Consider the following 16,619-nt stretch of genomic DNA (forward strand, 5'->3'; position numbering starts at 1 on the left):
CAGGATAATATAGAGTATATTGTAGGCAAGATTCAGTAAATGTTGTCAATCAACCATTAGTCAATCAGTAGTTCCTACAGAAGAATCAGAATGCATCCGATGAAGTGAGCTGTAGCTCACGAAAGCTTATGCTCAAATATGTTCAAATAAATTGGTTAGTCTCTAAGGTGCTACAAGTACTCCTTTTCTTTTTAAGAATCAGAAGGTTACTTTTCTACTGACATGCACTAGAATTAGTGTGTGGAATGAATATTTATCCCCAACAGCTCATTGAATTGCTTTTGGTTATGAATCTACCATATCATCTTTGCATGGAAGTTCAGACATTAGCTATAGCAGTAGCTAAAATGCCTTTTGAGAATGGGTAAAGGTGACTGTATGTTACCATTCTGCAGAATATCAGTAATGTGTTTGATAAATTTATACAGTATTACAAGCTGCAACATTGGATGGTTGTCAAGGATAAATGACCTGACATGATACACATCATAACTAAATATAGCTATTTGTGGAAAATGTCCCATGCTTTCTACAAGTGCTTTTTCTGCTTGTTCAGAATACCATTATCATTTCAAAGGAAGGATTTTAATTGCTGCTTTTTGCATTTTGTAAAAGCAGAGGAGCTTCCGAAATGCTTTCCAAAACTGTTTCCATAACCTACTGTGAACTTATTCTGGCTGTAATAATCCTATAGAACTACGTACTGTAGATCTTGTAAAATAGTAAAAGTAAAACAAGCTAAGTAATTCCGTTGTGAAATTGGTGAATCACTCTTATGACTTGAGTGGACCTTAATGGATAGCTTGTCAAAGTGCTGAGACCATCTTAGCAGGTCACTGCAGAGCTAAATGATGATGCAGCATATCTGAGAGAATGAGTATCTGTTCTGTTTCCGAAGGACATCTATTCTGTTCCCGATCTACATAGAGAAGAACTATACAGGAAATTTAGTTTCCAAATTCAGAAATGCATTTTGCCCACTTTGCTGCATCTTCAGTTCAAAACATCTGTTCTTACTAATGACGTAGTGGAAAAGGCTATATCAGATTCAACTCAAGAAGTTCAAGTGGCCAAAGACGCAGATCAAAGAACTACAGGATTCAGAACTCTTTGGCTACAGATGTTTCTTCAAATGGTTTAATCATTTCATTCAGTTTATGGGTGCGTCTTAGAAAGAGAGCAGAAATTCACGGTGTCTCCACACCTTGAATACTGCATGTAGTTCTGGTCAGCCCATCTCAAAAAAGATATCTTAGAATTGGAAAAGGTACAGAGAAGGGTAACAAAAATGAGCAGGGGTTTGAACAGCTTCTATATGAACATGCAACTGTTAATAAGACTTTATTAAATCCAAAATAACTCATGGTTTTTATCTTCGAGTTTATTGGATATCCAAAACAAACAATTTGGCCAGCATTTTCTCATTTGGCTATTAAGTATCCTTGATGATCCAACTAGTGTGTCTTTTGGAAAAAATATTTAGTACAGCAGGAGATGCAGCAGGACATAAATCATACTTAAAATCCAAAATTGTATAGCATTTTGTCTTTTTCAATCTGCTTTTGATTGGTTTGAAATAGAATATTAATAGTAATTCATGTAAAAAGCTACTTTGAATGCTCTCAACGGTACATTCCAAAGGTTTTCCAATGGATTACTTTATGTAGAGTCCACCGTTAATGAAAGGACTTTGTCTACAAACTGTTAGAGCAAACTACTCTGCTTTGTCTACAAACTGTTAGAGCACCTAAAAGACTCTTAGATCATAATTTGCTGCCGTCTAGGACTAATTTTTGAATCCATAGAATAGTCTGGTCCACTTGCTATTTGATTCTTCTTTTTAGATGCACAGGTATATAAGTGAGGTGCTTAGAATGAAAGTTTACCTATGTTAAACTTTCCAACACTGCATTCTGCATACATGCACAATGATTTCTCTTCATTATTTTGTAAATAAATGTACTGTTCTATTTTATATAGTCTTAATGCTTTGTGTTGTGGAGTAACCCTGTCTGTACCCAGAGCTCTGCCAATGTACCTCAACCCTGACCTGTAACGCTTTCAGTGCAAGTCCTGGACCTCATTGAACAAAACTGCCACATGTGCTGAATTTTGTATTGGTTTTGTCATATAATTCACTTGGATGAGCTCCTCCCCTCCATATTTTTTCCTCTTATCTTTTTTTCATTTGGCCCTGCATGGCAAAATGTTGGGCTAAACTAAATATTTCCCTGACCCTACCTGCCCTATAGTAGGTCAGCTGAAAAGATGAAAATGGTTTAAAGAAGTGAAATTCCCAGAGAAAATTCCAGCATAGGAGATGAGAATAAATATTAAAAACATACAAGGCTTGACTTTTCAGGCACTTGTCTCTTGATGTGCAAAAATGCACGCATGTACACATGCACCACCAGAACTGGCACCAGGCTTTTAATTTTTAAAATAGACATGCATTCTTCTCTGACTGCTGGTCCCTATGTGTATTCCATCGTGTGTACATATGCGCCCAGAGCCAGAAAATATTGAAAGCAGTGTCCATTGGTCTGAACATACACCCTGACTCACCTCATGCCTCCGACCATGGAAATAAAGAGCTGGACAGACCAACCGCCTCTCCAGTTCCTTCTCGCCGCTGTATGGTCTGGGTTGGAACCTCAAGTGCCCAAAGCTTCAGCTTTATTCCTTAATGTGATAATATATTTAGATATCTGTAAATAGTTTTTGGAAATTTTGGAGTTTAAAAGTTTTATCTGTTAGTTTTATAGTTAGCCTCCTCAAGGTGAGGACCCTCCCCCCCCGTACCTCGTTTTGGATACCTGTCTATCCCCAGGACTCTGGGCGTCAAAATTTGTGCTTCCTGCCTGCGATCCTTCTTGATCAATGACTAACACCAACATTTCATCGTGCATGCGTTTTTTTCGCTGCTTTATTTGAGATAGACTTTGGGACGGAGGAGGGAGGCTTGAAATATTTGCAGCTGCTGGAGGAAAAGAAGGGAGTGAAGTATTTTAAAAGATACATTTTACAGAACAATGGCTATACTCTTTCAAAGTGAACAACACTATTCACATTACATAGCACATGTGATTTTGGTACAGGGTCACATTTTGCATCTTATATTGAGTGCCTGCGGCTTTGGTGTTAGAGATCACACACGCAGTGCTGGGCAACAGAATTCGGCTTGCAGGCGGCCATGGTAAGCCATCGTCTTTCAGCTTCTGCAACCTTGATAACAGCAGCGCCCTCCTCTCCCATACCAAGCAAAGCACATTGAGTTGGCCATTTAGTGCTGCGGTTTTCCTGTTAACGTGCAGCAGCAGAAACCAAGCCTACCTCCCCGCCCACATCCAATTCTCTGTGATGATTGCTTTACCTCTCCCCCGCACCACGTGGCTGGTATCAGGGAAGATCCCTGCTAGCCAAATGCGAACAGCTCAGCGCCAATGCCCACCCCCCAGTAGGAACGGCCACTTCTGAATGTCCCTTTAATTAAATTCCCCTATTTCAACCAGGTTACCATGAATGATATCACTCTCCTGAGGATAACACAGAGAGAGAAAGAACAGATGTTGCTTGAATGCCAGCAAACACCGGGACCATACGCTGCCAGGCTTTGTCATGCAGTGATACCAGATTACTTGCTACTAGCATGGCGTAGTAAAGTGTCCTACCAGGGAGGACGGAATAAGGCTGCTTTTCCCAGAAACCTTCTGCAAAGGCTTTTAGAGTACCTCCAGGAGAGCTTAATGGAGATGTCCCTGGAGGATTTCTGCTCCATCCCCAGACACGTTAACAGACTTTTCCAGTAGCTGTACTGGCCACGAATGCATCCCAAGTCCTCAGGGCTACTTAATCATTAAAAAAACACTAGCTTTTATAACATGTATTATATTTTAAAAGGTACACTCACCAGAGGTCCCTTTTCCGACTTCATAGGGTTGGGAGGGTATTTCAGTCAGGGTGATGAAAAGATCCTGGCTGTCGGGAAGAACGGTGTGCTGTGAGCGCTCCTCAAGCTCGTCCTCCTCCTCCTCCTCATCTTCCCCGTCCGCAAAATCCTCAGGCATGGCGGAGAGTACCTCATCATCGGAGTCCATGGACAGGGGTGGCGTAGTGGTGGCGGCCCCCCCTAGAATTGCATGCAGCTCAGCGTAGAAGCGGCATGTCTGGGGCTCTGTCCCGGAACGTCCGTTTGATTCTTTGGTTTTCTGGTACTCTTGTCTGAGCGCCTTAAGTTTCAAGCGGCACTGTGTTGCGTCCCTGCTATATCCTCTGTCTCTCATGGCCTCGGAGATCTTTTTGAAATGTTTTGGCATTTCGTCTTTTGGAACGTAGTTCTGATAGCATGGATTCCTCTCCCCATACAGCGATCAGATCCAGTACCTCCCGTTCAGTCCATGCTGGAGCTCTTTTTGATTCTGGAACTGCATGGTCACCTGTGCTGATGAGCTCACCTGGCCAAACAGGAAATGAGATTCAAAAGTTCCTGGGGCTTTTCCTGTACACCTGGCCAGTGCATCCAAGTTCAGAGTGCTGTCCAGAGTGGTCACAATGGTGCACTGTGGGATAGCTCCCGGAGGCCAATACCTTTGAACTGCGTCCACACTAACCCTAATTTGAAACGGCAATGTCGATTTCAGCACTAATCCCCTTATTCGGGAGGAGTACAGAAATCGGTTTTAAGAGCCCCTTATGTCAAAAAAATGGCTTCATTGTGTGGACGGGTGCAGGGTTAATTCGATTTAACGCTGCTAAATCTGACAAACTCCTAGCGTAGACCAGGCCTAAGTAACTGGAGGTTCTTTGAGATATGTGGTCCCTATTTGTATTCCACTATTCGCCCTCTTTCCCCTTTGCTTCACCTCTTCTTCGATTCACGGTGGAGGTGGAGAAGAAACCAGAGAGGCGGTTGGTTCGTCCTGCCTTTTATCTCCTCAGCTGGAGGCACAAGGTGAGCCAGGGCACATGTGCGGACCAAGGGACATTGCTTTCAAAATTCTCTGGCTCCAGGAACATGGAGCACATGTATACCCACAATGGAATGCAGATAGGGACCATGCATCTCAAAGAGCATCTATTTACTATATGGTAAGTAACTTTCTCTTATGGATTCAATCTTCTTGATTTGTAGGCTAGAATGCAAGTTTTTGAGGCTAGTACGCAAGTTTGTGTGCAGATATATGGGGAGATTTTTCGAAGGCACAGATACATAACTCCCATTGAAAGCTAATGAGAGTTAGATGCCGAAATCCTATTTTTGTCTTTGAAAATCTCTCCCCCCTCCCCCCCATAGTCAGCACAGCCAGTAGAATTCAGTAAATGTGGACAAACGTAACAGTATATGCCACTCATCAGCTTCTAATTGTCCCTTCATCTTCCCTTCTGGAGAGTCCTTCTCTAAATCTTGTTTTAAAATATCACCTAAAAAATTCTCATTTCTTATCTATGCCTCTTAATTTCTTTCTCTCTCTGTTGTTCTGCAGTCATTCAGCATTACATATAATTTCTTCATAGATCCCTAATTAGATTTAATTAGGTTTTTATTAGTTTCATTAATTATATTATTAATTCTATAAATAATTTTTGTAATGCATTTGTATGACAAATGTGCTATAAAATAAAGGTTTTATTATTATTCCCTCCTGGAACTATGGGCAAGATGACAAGAGTCTGGAAATTTTGATTCAACATCAGTGATTTGGGATCACATATAACCTACATACTTACGGAATGACATGTTTCTATTTAGAAAGCATCTCTCATCTTTGGGAGGTGCTCAAATGGCTATATGTGTGCAGTCAATACCTCACAGGACAAATGGAAAATTAGCTTAGCCATATCATTCATGCATGGTTTTCTAGTAATGCAGTATATTTTTGTGAAAGCTAATCATTTTCTTATGAATACCATCAATATATTGATGAATGTGTGATTAATCATAGACTTGTTTATACATGTAGAGCAAAATTTATCCATTGAAGTGCATGGAATGTAACAAGATTAATTTAGTCTATGTTTCTCTTGTTCAGAAAGCTTCTGTAGTTAGGGAAGAAGGGTAGTGGCGATTTTAATCACTTTTTTTAGGGTGAATTTACTATATTAGTAATGGGCAAACCTCTAGAGGTCCAGAAGTTTGAAAGCACCTCAAAGGTTCGGCAATGGTTTTGAACTATTAGAATAAATACCCCCAGTATTTATTCAAAACTATGCAGTGGGGTCCGTATCAGGCTTGATCCAAGCAGGTTTCTCCTTTCAAATTTTGCATCTTAGAACAGCATATAATTTTAGTGAACAGAGAGACTGCAGATTTGCTGGACCTCATCACTTTATTACAGTACAGAGTCAGTGCTGGGAAAAGAGGGTTAATTTAACCAAACTTTTACAAAGGTTTGAATTAGAGTTGGGAGCCATTTCTTCTTACTCTGTAAGAACCAGTTAATCCATCCCTATTCTAAATCCCCTTTCAGATCATCACTGAGATTGTCAAGTGTATGTGTTTAAAAGGCCTGTTCCTTTGTTATTATGGAGCTAGTGGGGAATGTTTAGGGCCATAAATCCAGTTAAAAGGATAAATGATTAAGCGTTCAGATAACTTCTGTAACTTGTAAACGGAGGTTTATTTATTATCCTCTTTTTTTGGTCAGGTCTGCACATTAACAAAAGAAGATAACCGTTCAGTGGGGGTGATACCGAACGATGAACAGCTACATGTGTTGCCTCTTTACAAAATTTCACAGACAGATGAATTTGGCACTGAGGAGGGACTGGAAGCTAAGATAAAAGCAGGAGCAATACAGGTGCTTACTGCTTTTCCCAGAGAAGTACGGATGTTAGCTGAGCCACTTAGAGCTACAAAGAAAAAGAAGCCAGATACAAAGAAGACACAAGTTGAAAAGCAGACATTAGCAGATAAGAAATATTCAACACCAGCAAAGCTGAAAATTGGAGCTCCTGAAAATCTTGGTAAAACTTCACAGTATTTAGGTAAGTGATATTTATACTGTGCTATGTGTCTTATCTAATTTACAAAACCAGTTGCCTCCTCAGCGTTCACTTTTTTAGAAATATTTGCATATTACACCTTCTACAGACTTGTGAAGGAGTCACTATATTCAGATATTTTTGCAGAAGGGAGCAGGTGATCACACAAAAATTTATGTATAGTACTAGATTGTAAAAATTATAGATAATGATATGGTGACAATGGAAAAATTTCAGAGATTGCTTATTCTAATAATGATTATAGGAAGATCTTGAAACGTTACTTCGGGGCGAGTTCTCTAAATGTCAGTCATTTATACAAAGAAGTACGAGGACTGTTTCTCCACATGTTGTGTGGCAGCTTGTTTGTGATGTTTTTCTCTTCATAAGGAGCATGAATTGACTATAGTTTTCTTATTTGCATCACTGGTTATATGGATGGTGCGGCAAAGCAAGTGATTTGCAAAAAGACGTCAATTTTACCAAATTTAAGGTAAAAGTTGTTTTAATATTTCTCATTCTCATTTTTTCCTTTAAATACTGAAAGTAAGAGAGGGAGTGGCAGAATCTGATACTGGCTGAATAAAGCACACTTAGATTTTGCTTTGTATTGTAGAGATAAAAATGAGCACATCCCTCTCTTGGGAATCTCTGATCTCACCTTCTGCAGTGTAAATGTGGCATAACTCCACTACACTCTAAGTTACTTTAGATTTACACTTCTGTATCTGAGATCGCAAGTTGATACCGAAACTCCCCAGCCACAAGGATTGAAACCCTTAGATGGAGGACACTGAGGGAGATCTATTCAGAGGGCTCAATGCACTGCATAAAGCAAGCCACAACAGACAATGCACTGTCCACAACCAGGTGACAATATCTGCAAAGCAGGCCAGAAAGGCTAAAAAAAATCCAAAAATAGCAAAAAGGAAAATAAAAGGCATAAAAAAATCAAAGAGGTGTTTACCCTCTGATGAAGGATACGTCTACACTGCAATAAAAACCCATGACACCAAGTCTGAGAGCCTGGGTCAATTGACTTAGGCTCAGAGGACTCAGGCTGCGGGGGTAAAAATTAAAGTGCAGGCACTCAGACTCAGGCTGGAGCCTGGGCTCTGAGGGTATGGCTACACTGCAGTAAAACAGCCGTGGCTAGCCCATATCAGCTAATTCGGGCTCATGGGGCTATAAAATTGTAATGTAGACTTTTGGGCTCAGGTTAGAGACTGGGCTCTGGGACCCTCCCAAGCCCCATGAGCCCAAATCGGCTGACATGGGCCAGTTGTGGGTGTTTTATTGCAGTGTAGATGTACCCTCAGACACCTCCTCCTCGTCCGATGAAGGTAGCGCTCAGATTCAGGTTTTGAGCAGGATACAGAAAAAATGCAACGGGGCAGGGTTGCCGTGAAGTGTTCGAAACCATGTGCAAAAATGTTGCATCCATAATCCAGATCCAACCTGAGCAGGTACTTATGGGCAAACCTAAAAGCTGTCTAAACCTGCCTTCTAAATCTTCACCAGAGACAGCAATCCCATCAAACATGAGTGAGTGTTATACAAAATCTCGCCTCTCCTGGATACAGGAGAATATATAAAAGGTTCCCTCGGAAGAAAGATTCTTACGACAATACTCCATTTTCTTGATTGTCTAGAAGTATACAAGGTGGACGGATGGGGGTGTTGAGCAATCTTGGCTCTCAAGCAGCTCAACAAATGGATGAAGAAAATTAGATTCCAGAAGGAGACCCTAGCTTCAACAGTAACATCCCTGTCTCAAAGGGGACTTCCTTGCTTTGTGGATTTAACAGCTGTATCTCTCCACATTCCCATGCCTTCACAGACTGCTGAGATTTGCATATGGCACAGTCCACTACCAGTACCAAACTCTCTCATTTGGCTTTCATTGGACCACAGGCTCAGGGTCTTTACAAAGGTGCTGGTGGTAATAATAGCTAGACTCAGGTCTCACAACACTCATCTGTATTCCTTCCTAGAGGACATCAGGATTAGAGCTCCAACCCAACCAGCACCACAGAGTGCCGCAATTCGGACACTGGATCTACTTCAAGCACATGGATTTATGATAAATACCAAGAGCAGTTCCTTGACTCCCTCCACAAAGATAGTTCATTTGGGAGTTGAAATTGACACTTCTGTGCCAACGGTCTGTCCATCACTGGACAGATTCCACAAGATCCAGAACCTGATACCCGTCTTGTTAAAGTGAGCAAGACTGGCCATAGCTCAGTGTCTACAGCTACTGGGCCTCCTGGTTTTGTGGAATCACCCGATGAGCAAGGTCCCATATCAGATGCATGCAGACTTTTCTGCGGAAAGCAGGGAACCACTCACCAGAATGCATGCAGGATTGAGTACTGGTCCCAAACTGAGTACCGGATTCTCTAAGATGGTGGACAGACCCACAGAATATCCACAAGGATTTTCCCACATGCCTTCCAGATTCACAGGTACTCACAACCAATGTCAGCTTGACGGGATAGGGAGTGTATCTCTGGCACAAGACTGTGCAGAATACCTGGAACACCAGAGAAAGGTACCAGAACATGAATCCGTTGGAACTCATAGCTGTCAGTCTAGCCCTATGAAAGTTCCTGAACTGCCTAAAGGGTGAACATGTTCTAGTCAAGTCAGACAACATGACTACTGTGGTTGTATATCAACAATTGCAGGGAAACAAGGAGTGTAACTCTACACACAGAAGCAATGGAGATAATTGAATGGGCAGAGAGGACTCTCCCTTCCATAAGAGCAATACACCTAAAAGAAGAGCTGAATCAAAAGGCAGATTGGCTCAACAGATGCACAGCTCAGAATGGTGACTAAATCAGGAAGTCTTCACTTTGATTTTGCAGTTCAGCCTTCTGGCAGTCAACGTGTTCACCAATCGCAAGAACAAAGGGCAATGTGACAGGGTTGGGACTCACCACCGCAACACCTCCTGTTGGTCACTCTGGGAATTAGCTCAGTCCATGTGGCGCACCCTCCGCTGGTGATGTCCTGTTCATCTCTCGCCCTCTGTTGGCGTCTGGACCCGCGTTGCTCCCTTTTCACGGGGTCCTCTTCAGGACACTGCCCTCCGGCAGCGCCTCCTAGTCCACGCTCACCCCCTTCCGGGGGGCGGGGGGGGGGCATTATCAGCAGTTCTTCTCTTCACCCCAGCCACAATGGCCAACCACACCCTGAAGTCTAACCCCTTCTGGCAGGGGTCTGGTGCAGTCCGTGATGGCCACTCCTAACAGCCAGGTGTAAGTGCAAGGGGGAAGTGGGAGACCCTGGCTTGCCCTCTACTCTGGGTCCTGACCCAGGGACCCTTTGGCGGCAGGCTTCCTGCCTGCCCTCCTTCTCGCCCCTTCTCCGGCTCTCTCTCCCTGGGTCGTTTCCCCTTCGGCCCCTTTGCACCGGCTAAGCTCTTTTCTCAGGGCCCGCAGCTTGGCAGGTACCGGGCAGGAGTTCCCTTCTGCTCCCCTGGCTGCGCTGCGCTGCGCTGCGCTTCTCACACAGGAGACAGACCTTCACCCTCTGAAGGCCTGGGAGAGACTGCCTGCCTCTTGCCTGGGCAGCCTTTATATAAAAGGCCTAACCTGGCCCTGATTGGCTCCCCGTCTGCGCAGCCGCTCTGGCCTGCTGTAGCCCAATCTGGCCTAGGGGTGGGCCACCTCCGGGTTTTCCAATAAGACAGGAAGTTGAAGTACCTCACGAGAGAAGCAGATCCCAAATCCCTGGGGATTTATCCTCTTTCACAGAGATGGCCACAGGGCCTGCTGTACACATTCCCTGCCTTTTCACTTCTAGAAAAGGTGATCCAGAAGATAAGGTGAGAAGGAGCAAAGGTGATAGTGCTATGTCTGCACTGGCAAAGGAGACAAGAGTTCTCCAGTCTGATAAAACTGAAATTGGAAACACCATTGCAGCTAGAAGTGAGACCAGACATCCTTTAGCAAGGCTCATTCCTCCATCCAGACCCAGACTGTCCACATCTGACAGCCTGGCTATTGAGAGGGAAGTGTTGCTGTGGTATACTGTCCTCCCAAGTGATTGGAACTCTGCACTCCTCAGGCAAGCTCAGTTGCACAGTGGGTTAGTGGGCTTTCTGTCCTCCACAGAGGCCTCCTTTGGAAGAAAGGTGCTGCAAATGGTGGTCCAGTAATACCATTGACATTTTGGCAATTAACCCAGAGGGGAGGGGGTGTCTTCCCTATCTCATTCTGTTTTTTTTAATTCCTCCGTAGTTCTGTTCACTGCTTGATACTTCCCATACATATCAAAATTGTGGGAGATTCTGGGCTGCAGAATAATAAATTTCTTTACCTGATAATTTCCTTTCTGATAGCAGCATCTCCCACAATTCTACCCTCCCTGGATGGCTTCCTAGTCATGGAACAATATTTAATTTGGATAGTTATGCTTGTAGGCCGTAGTCTACCGTACAGTTTATTGGTTAGCATTGACGTTATTGTTATTAGTTGTATTTACAAGTTTTCGCATAGCTTTGGAATGAATCATCTGGCAGCTGGCTAGAGAAGGAGTGTGACTAGCACGGGCTGTGCTATAGCTTTGAACAGCCTCTGGAAATGGCAGTGGAGGGGCACAGCTCATATGTAGCGGCGTCTTCCACAATTCTGGCAGCAGACAGGAATTTATCAGCTAAGAAATTTACCAATCCCCACCTGAAATATTGTGTTTAGTTTTGATCACACAGTTTAAAAAAAGATATAGCAGAAATGGAAGGGGTTCAGAGACAGGGAATTAGAAAATTATCAGAAGCATGGAAAAATTCCCCCATGAGAAGATAGCAAGGATTGCCTCTATAGTTTAGAGAAGTGACTTGACAAGAGCTAGACAAAACTATGAATGTTTCAAAGCAAGCAGCTCAGGTGCTCCTGTTCAATGTTTCTTATAATATAAGAACAGAGGGACATTTAATTAAATTGAAAGGTAGCAAGTCCAAAACTAATAAAAGGAAATACTTTTTTACATAAGATATAGTTAACTTATGGAACTCCTTGCTTCAAAGTATCATTAAGGACAAGATCTTAGCCAATTTAAAAGGATTAAAAATGGATATGGAAAATGAGTTCAGCCATTATTACATTAGATGGGATAAGCATTTTAGCTAAAAGATACAAACTCCCATGTTTCAGGACACATGAGGTTGACAACTAACAGAAGATGGTACAAGGGTTAGGAAGAAATCCTCCCTGCCCACAAATTAGAGAATCAGGGAGTAACTTTTTCACCATAATAACTTTTTCATATTTTTTCACCATAATAAATTTTTCCACCAGAATAACAGGTGTCAAAAAGTATTTGAGAAAGCAGTTAATATCTGAGGTATAACCTACAGTAAAATATCAGAAACCTGGAAATAAAATAGGGTGCTGGAGAGAGAGGAGCTGTAGTGATTACAAGTGTGGTGGGTAACCACGGTCAGTTGGAGGATGCCTTTTATACATAACCTGTAAATTATTTGGGAGATCATCAGAAACAAGATCTTCAAATTTGTTTAGTTTGACAAAACTAAAACTGGGGACAGAGTTAATAAGGAAAAAGATAACCATGTTCCAGAGGATTTGTATTTCCTAGGCCAGTGGTTCTCAAAGCCGGTCCGCCGCTTGTGCAGGGAAAGCCCCTGGCGGGCCGGGCCAGTGTGTTTACCTGCCACCGCAGGTTCGGCCCAATGCGGCTCCCACTGGCCGCGGTTCACCGCTCCAGGCCAATGGGGGCTGTGGGAAGCGGCGGCCGGTACGTCCCTTGGCCCGCACCGCTTCCCACAGCCCCCATTGGCCTGGAGCGGCGAACTGCGGCCAGTGGGAGCCACGATCGGCCCAACCTGTGGACGCATAAGGTAAACAAACCAGTCCAGCCCGCCAGGGGCTTTCCCTGAATAAGCGGCGGACCAGCTTTGAGAACCACTCTCCTAGGCAACTGGGTCAGCAGATGGCTAATGCAGGTTAAAGTAAGGTAGAAAAATATAAAATAATTAGTCTAAAACCAAACTACCAACTAAGTAACCAGTGAAATAATCCAATGTACTAATCAGGAAAAATGATCCAGCAGGTATATTAAAATCTCTCTAGGGAAAAAGTGTAATTTTTAGTGCCAAGCTTCAGGGACTCTCCTTAACTTTTTTAGGAACATAGAAATTGCCATATCAGATCAGGGTAGGGATTCATGTAGTCCAATAACCTGTTCCTGACAGTGGCAACTACCTGATAGTGAAAAATATACTCCTGAGAACATAAATCTATTGCATGTAAACCACTGTTGTAGAGGTATTAATAAGTAAATTAATATTTACTTGTTTATATGGGATTGCCGGTACAAAGGAGTGGCTTTAATGTGAAAACATTTTCCATATAGTGTATCTTTTGCTTGCGTCTTCTCTGTGATCTTGGAAATTTTGTCTTGTATGTGATCTTGTTGATTAAAAGATGTTTTTTTCTCCAAGTTGAAAAAATGTTTTTTCTCATAAGAAGTTGGTGGTGAGCAAACAAAACCCTTCAAAAACAGAAAGTATAGAAATACATGAAAGTTCTCCCAAACTCGTTTAATTTTTCTTTGTGAGCTTTATCGCAGAAAACCTGAAAACAATGAGAGAGTCCTCGGACCAAAAACTGCCCATCTTCATCACATTGGTGGTTGAACATTGAGAAGTGATCTAACAGGAGTACCTTGCATTGTTGATAGACTAATGTTCATTAATTTAGCATTTACACCAAAACACACCAAGCTTTGCAGCCACAGTTTAAAAACATCTTGAGTTTCACAATTTTCCCTGTTACTGTTTCACATTCAGGGACAGATGCGTGGAGTGAAACATCATCAGTAGGATCCCACCAAATTCACGGCCATGAAAAACGCGTCACAGACAGTTAAATCTGGTCTCCCCCATGAAATCTGGTCTTTATTATACAGATTTCAGTGGAAAGAGGAGCGTTTCTCAAATTGGGGGTCCCGACCCAAAAGAGGATTGTGGGGATGGGTTGCAAGGTTATTGTAGTGGGGATGCAGTATTGCCACCCTTACTTCTGCACTGCCTTAAGAGCTGGGAGGCTGGAGAGCGGTGGCTGCTGGCGCAGAAGTAAGGGTGGCAATACCATGCCATGCCATCCTTGGATGCCATACCATAGCTCACTGCTGCTGGCACCAGGCCGCCCGCTAATCCCCTAGGCCACCCTAGAACCCGCATCGCCTTGAAGCGCAGGGCCCCCCAATGCAAGGGGCCTGAGGGAGTTGCCCCAGTCCGTCCTATGGATGGGACGACTCTGCTGGGCACCACCAAACATTATACAAATCTGGCGCCCATGCCCTTAACTCCATTTAGCAAAGGCCTTTTCTTTTTGGTTTGGGAATACAATTCTTCAAAGTCTTTAGAGTTCTTGGTCTTAGAATACAATACTTCTGACTTTATCTTATGCTACTAATAATCAGAGTGCAACTTGATCATATTTATTTCAGTTTTTTTAGTCCTTTACTCCCCTCTTTCTTCATTAAGTAAATCACTGTAAACCTTTTATGGGGAAAATGAATGGTAAATAGTACAGTACTTTTTTCAAGTGTTTATTAAACCATTAAGATCAAAGTTCCCCTTTGAACTTAGCTCTACTTATTTTTTCACTGGAATGCTCACAAATAGCTCATAAAACATCTTCTCTTCCTATTATAAAATGTATTCCTGCTACTGAAGTGCCCATGGTATGATCATGACAAATTTTTCAATCAGATAAAATTTGCATTTTTTTTAATATTGTGGTAGCAGAAGCAGATTGAGTGAACTTTGTTAAGCACATACTTTGCTCAGCTGAGACCCTAAATTATTGTAGTTTGTTGTTATGCTGATGAGGAAGAGTTATTTTCAACCCTCACGCCACAGATGGCAGCTTCCAACTTTTCCTGGGAGTGCTCAACCCCACTCAGCCCCAGACCCCGTCCCCACTCCACCCCTTCCCCCAAATCTTCACCCCACCTGTTCCATCCCCTCCCCTGAGCACACCCCATCGCCACTTCTCCCCCTCCCTCCCAGTGCCTCCTGCATGCTGCAGAATAGCAGATCCGCGGCAGGCGGGAGGCACTGGGAGGAAGGGGGAGGATAGGTGGGGCCACCGGCAAGCTGGAGGCACTGCGGGGGATGAGGCAGGGAGGGGCGCTTGGCTGCAAGTGGGTGCTAAGCACCCACTGATTTTTTTCTGTGGGTGCTCCAGCCTTATAGCACCCATGGAGTTGGCACCTATGCTGCAGGCCATGTTTCGGGTGCTTCTTTGAGCAGCTACAGCATGCATGCAGCATTGATATATAGTGACTGGCTCTGGGCAGTCCTTTGTGGATGACTAAGTACTAAATGAGGTTTTCTCCTCTCTAACCCCTGCAAATACCTCACACCTCCTGATCTGAGTACCTCTATACTTTAAAAACTTTTGTGCTTGGGAAAGATGCCCGTTTTGACAGCCCTTGAAATCATATATGCACAGAATAAGTACAATAAAGATAGAGATACTGCAGACTTCCTCACATAGTCCTGCTAATGTGCCTGTATTCTGTTCTGAATGAATCACTTCTAAAGATGAAAGGATTACTCATAACCATTCAGTCCTTGGACTTTGCTCGCTCCATATATGTCACCAAACTGCCATCAGATGGTACTGACTTTGTCGTTTCTACTAGGCTGAAGCAGAATTGAACCAGTAATTTAAAGATGAAAAGCTCTATAGCTAAGCTTTTCAGCTGGTTCCTATATGCCAATAAAAATGGGTCCCAAACTGTGAGACCAAAATAGGGCAATATGCTGGCCAACTCCAGTAGTCCAGTTGGTATCTGGAGAGAGAGGGTCCCTAGAAACAGCAGTGTCCTACATGTACTCTTAATAATTTCTGTGTATCTAATAGTTTTGAATTAACTTTTCAGGCTCCTTTGTAATATTTTTTTCTTCCAGTCATAACCATCTCTTGTCTCTTTTGTTTTGGTTTTATTTTCAGAGGAGTTTCTAGCTCCACATATTACAAGATCTACAAAAAAATATGTTTTTGTGTTTCTCTGCTTGAATATGGATATTCTCTAGGTGGAAAATATTAACTTCTGCCACTATGTCAAATGTAGTCTCAACATGCACAGTTGCCTTTTCAACTGGAGTTCACTGCCAGGTGATTAAGAATATATACTAGTAACCACCAAGCAATGTCAAATTCTTTCCAGCAACTGGGCATTTAATTGTGATTCTTCTGTCTTTACTAAACTTAAATGTATTTTTGTTTCTCCCTTGATTTTATGGTATGTACCCACCATGTCACTCAGATTTCATTTTAATTACTAGGCTAAACTTACTGTGTTACATTTTTAGGAAGGCGTCTGTATTGTTTTTAAGTAAATGACTAATGTAGTTTTATTTTGTATTTCACTGAGGGGGTCTTTAAAAGAAAAGAATTATAAGATTTTTAATACTCAGAAATGTCAATTTAGATAAGTAACCTCCATAAATTAAATCACCTGTGTATTAATTGGATTATGTGTTCACTGTACCTCAGTTTCCTTTTCTTTCATTTTAGTTAGATATAGATGCCTATCTCCAGTACTACTAATATCCAATTAGAAAGGCACCATTTACTAAAGGAAACAGTACTTCT

General features: G+C 42.5%; 1 protein-coding gene across 3 annotated transcripts in view; it reads left to right on the forward strand.

Moving 5' to 3' along the window:
- Positions 1–16,619, forward strand: part of TET1 (tet methylcytosine dioxygenase 1) — a 116,057-nt gene that overhangs the window by 86,524 nt on the left and 12,914 nt on the right. For 2 of the 3 annotated variants that reach the window (XM_007054647.4, XM_037905402.2), the window contains one exon: positions 6,645–6,984. In XM_007054647.4, coding sequence (XP_007054709.2) covers positions 6,645–6,984 — 340 coding nt within the window. Of the gene's footprint in view, positions 1–6,644; positions 6,985–15,974; positions 16,140–16,619 lie in introns of all 3 variants that reach the window. The other variant, XR_005226267.2, reaches the window with a different exon arrangement.

This window comes from Chelonia mydas, chromosome 7 (assembly GCF_015237465.2).
Source record: "Chelonia mydas isolate rCheMyd1 chromosome 7, rCheMyd1.pri.v2, whole genome shotgun sequence".
Lineage (NCBI taxonomy): Eukaryota > Metazoa > Chordata > Testudines > Cheloniidae > Chelonia > Chelonia mydas.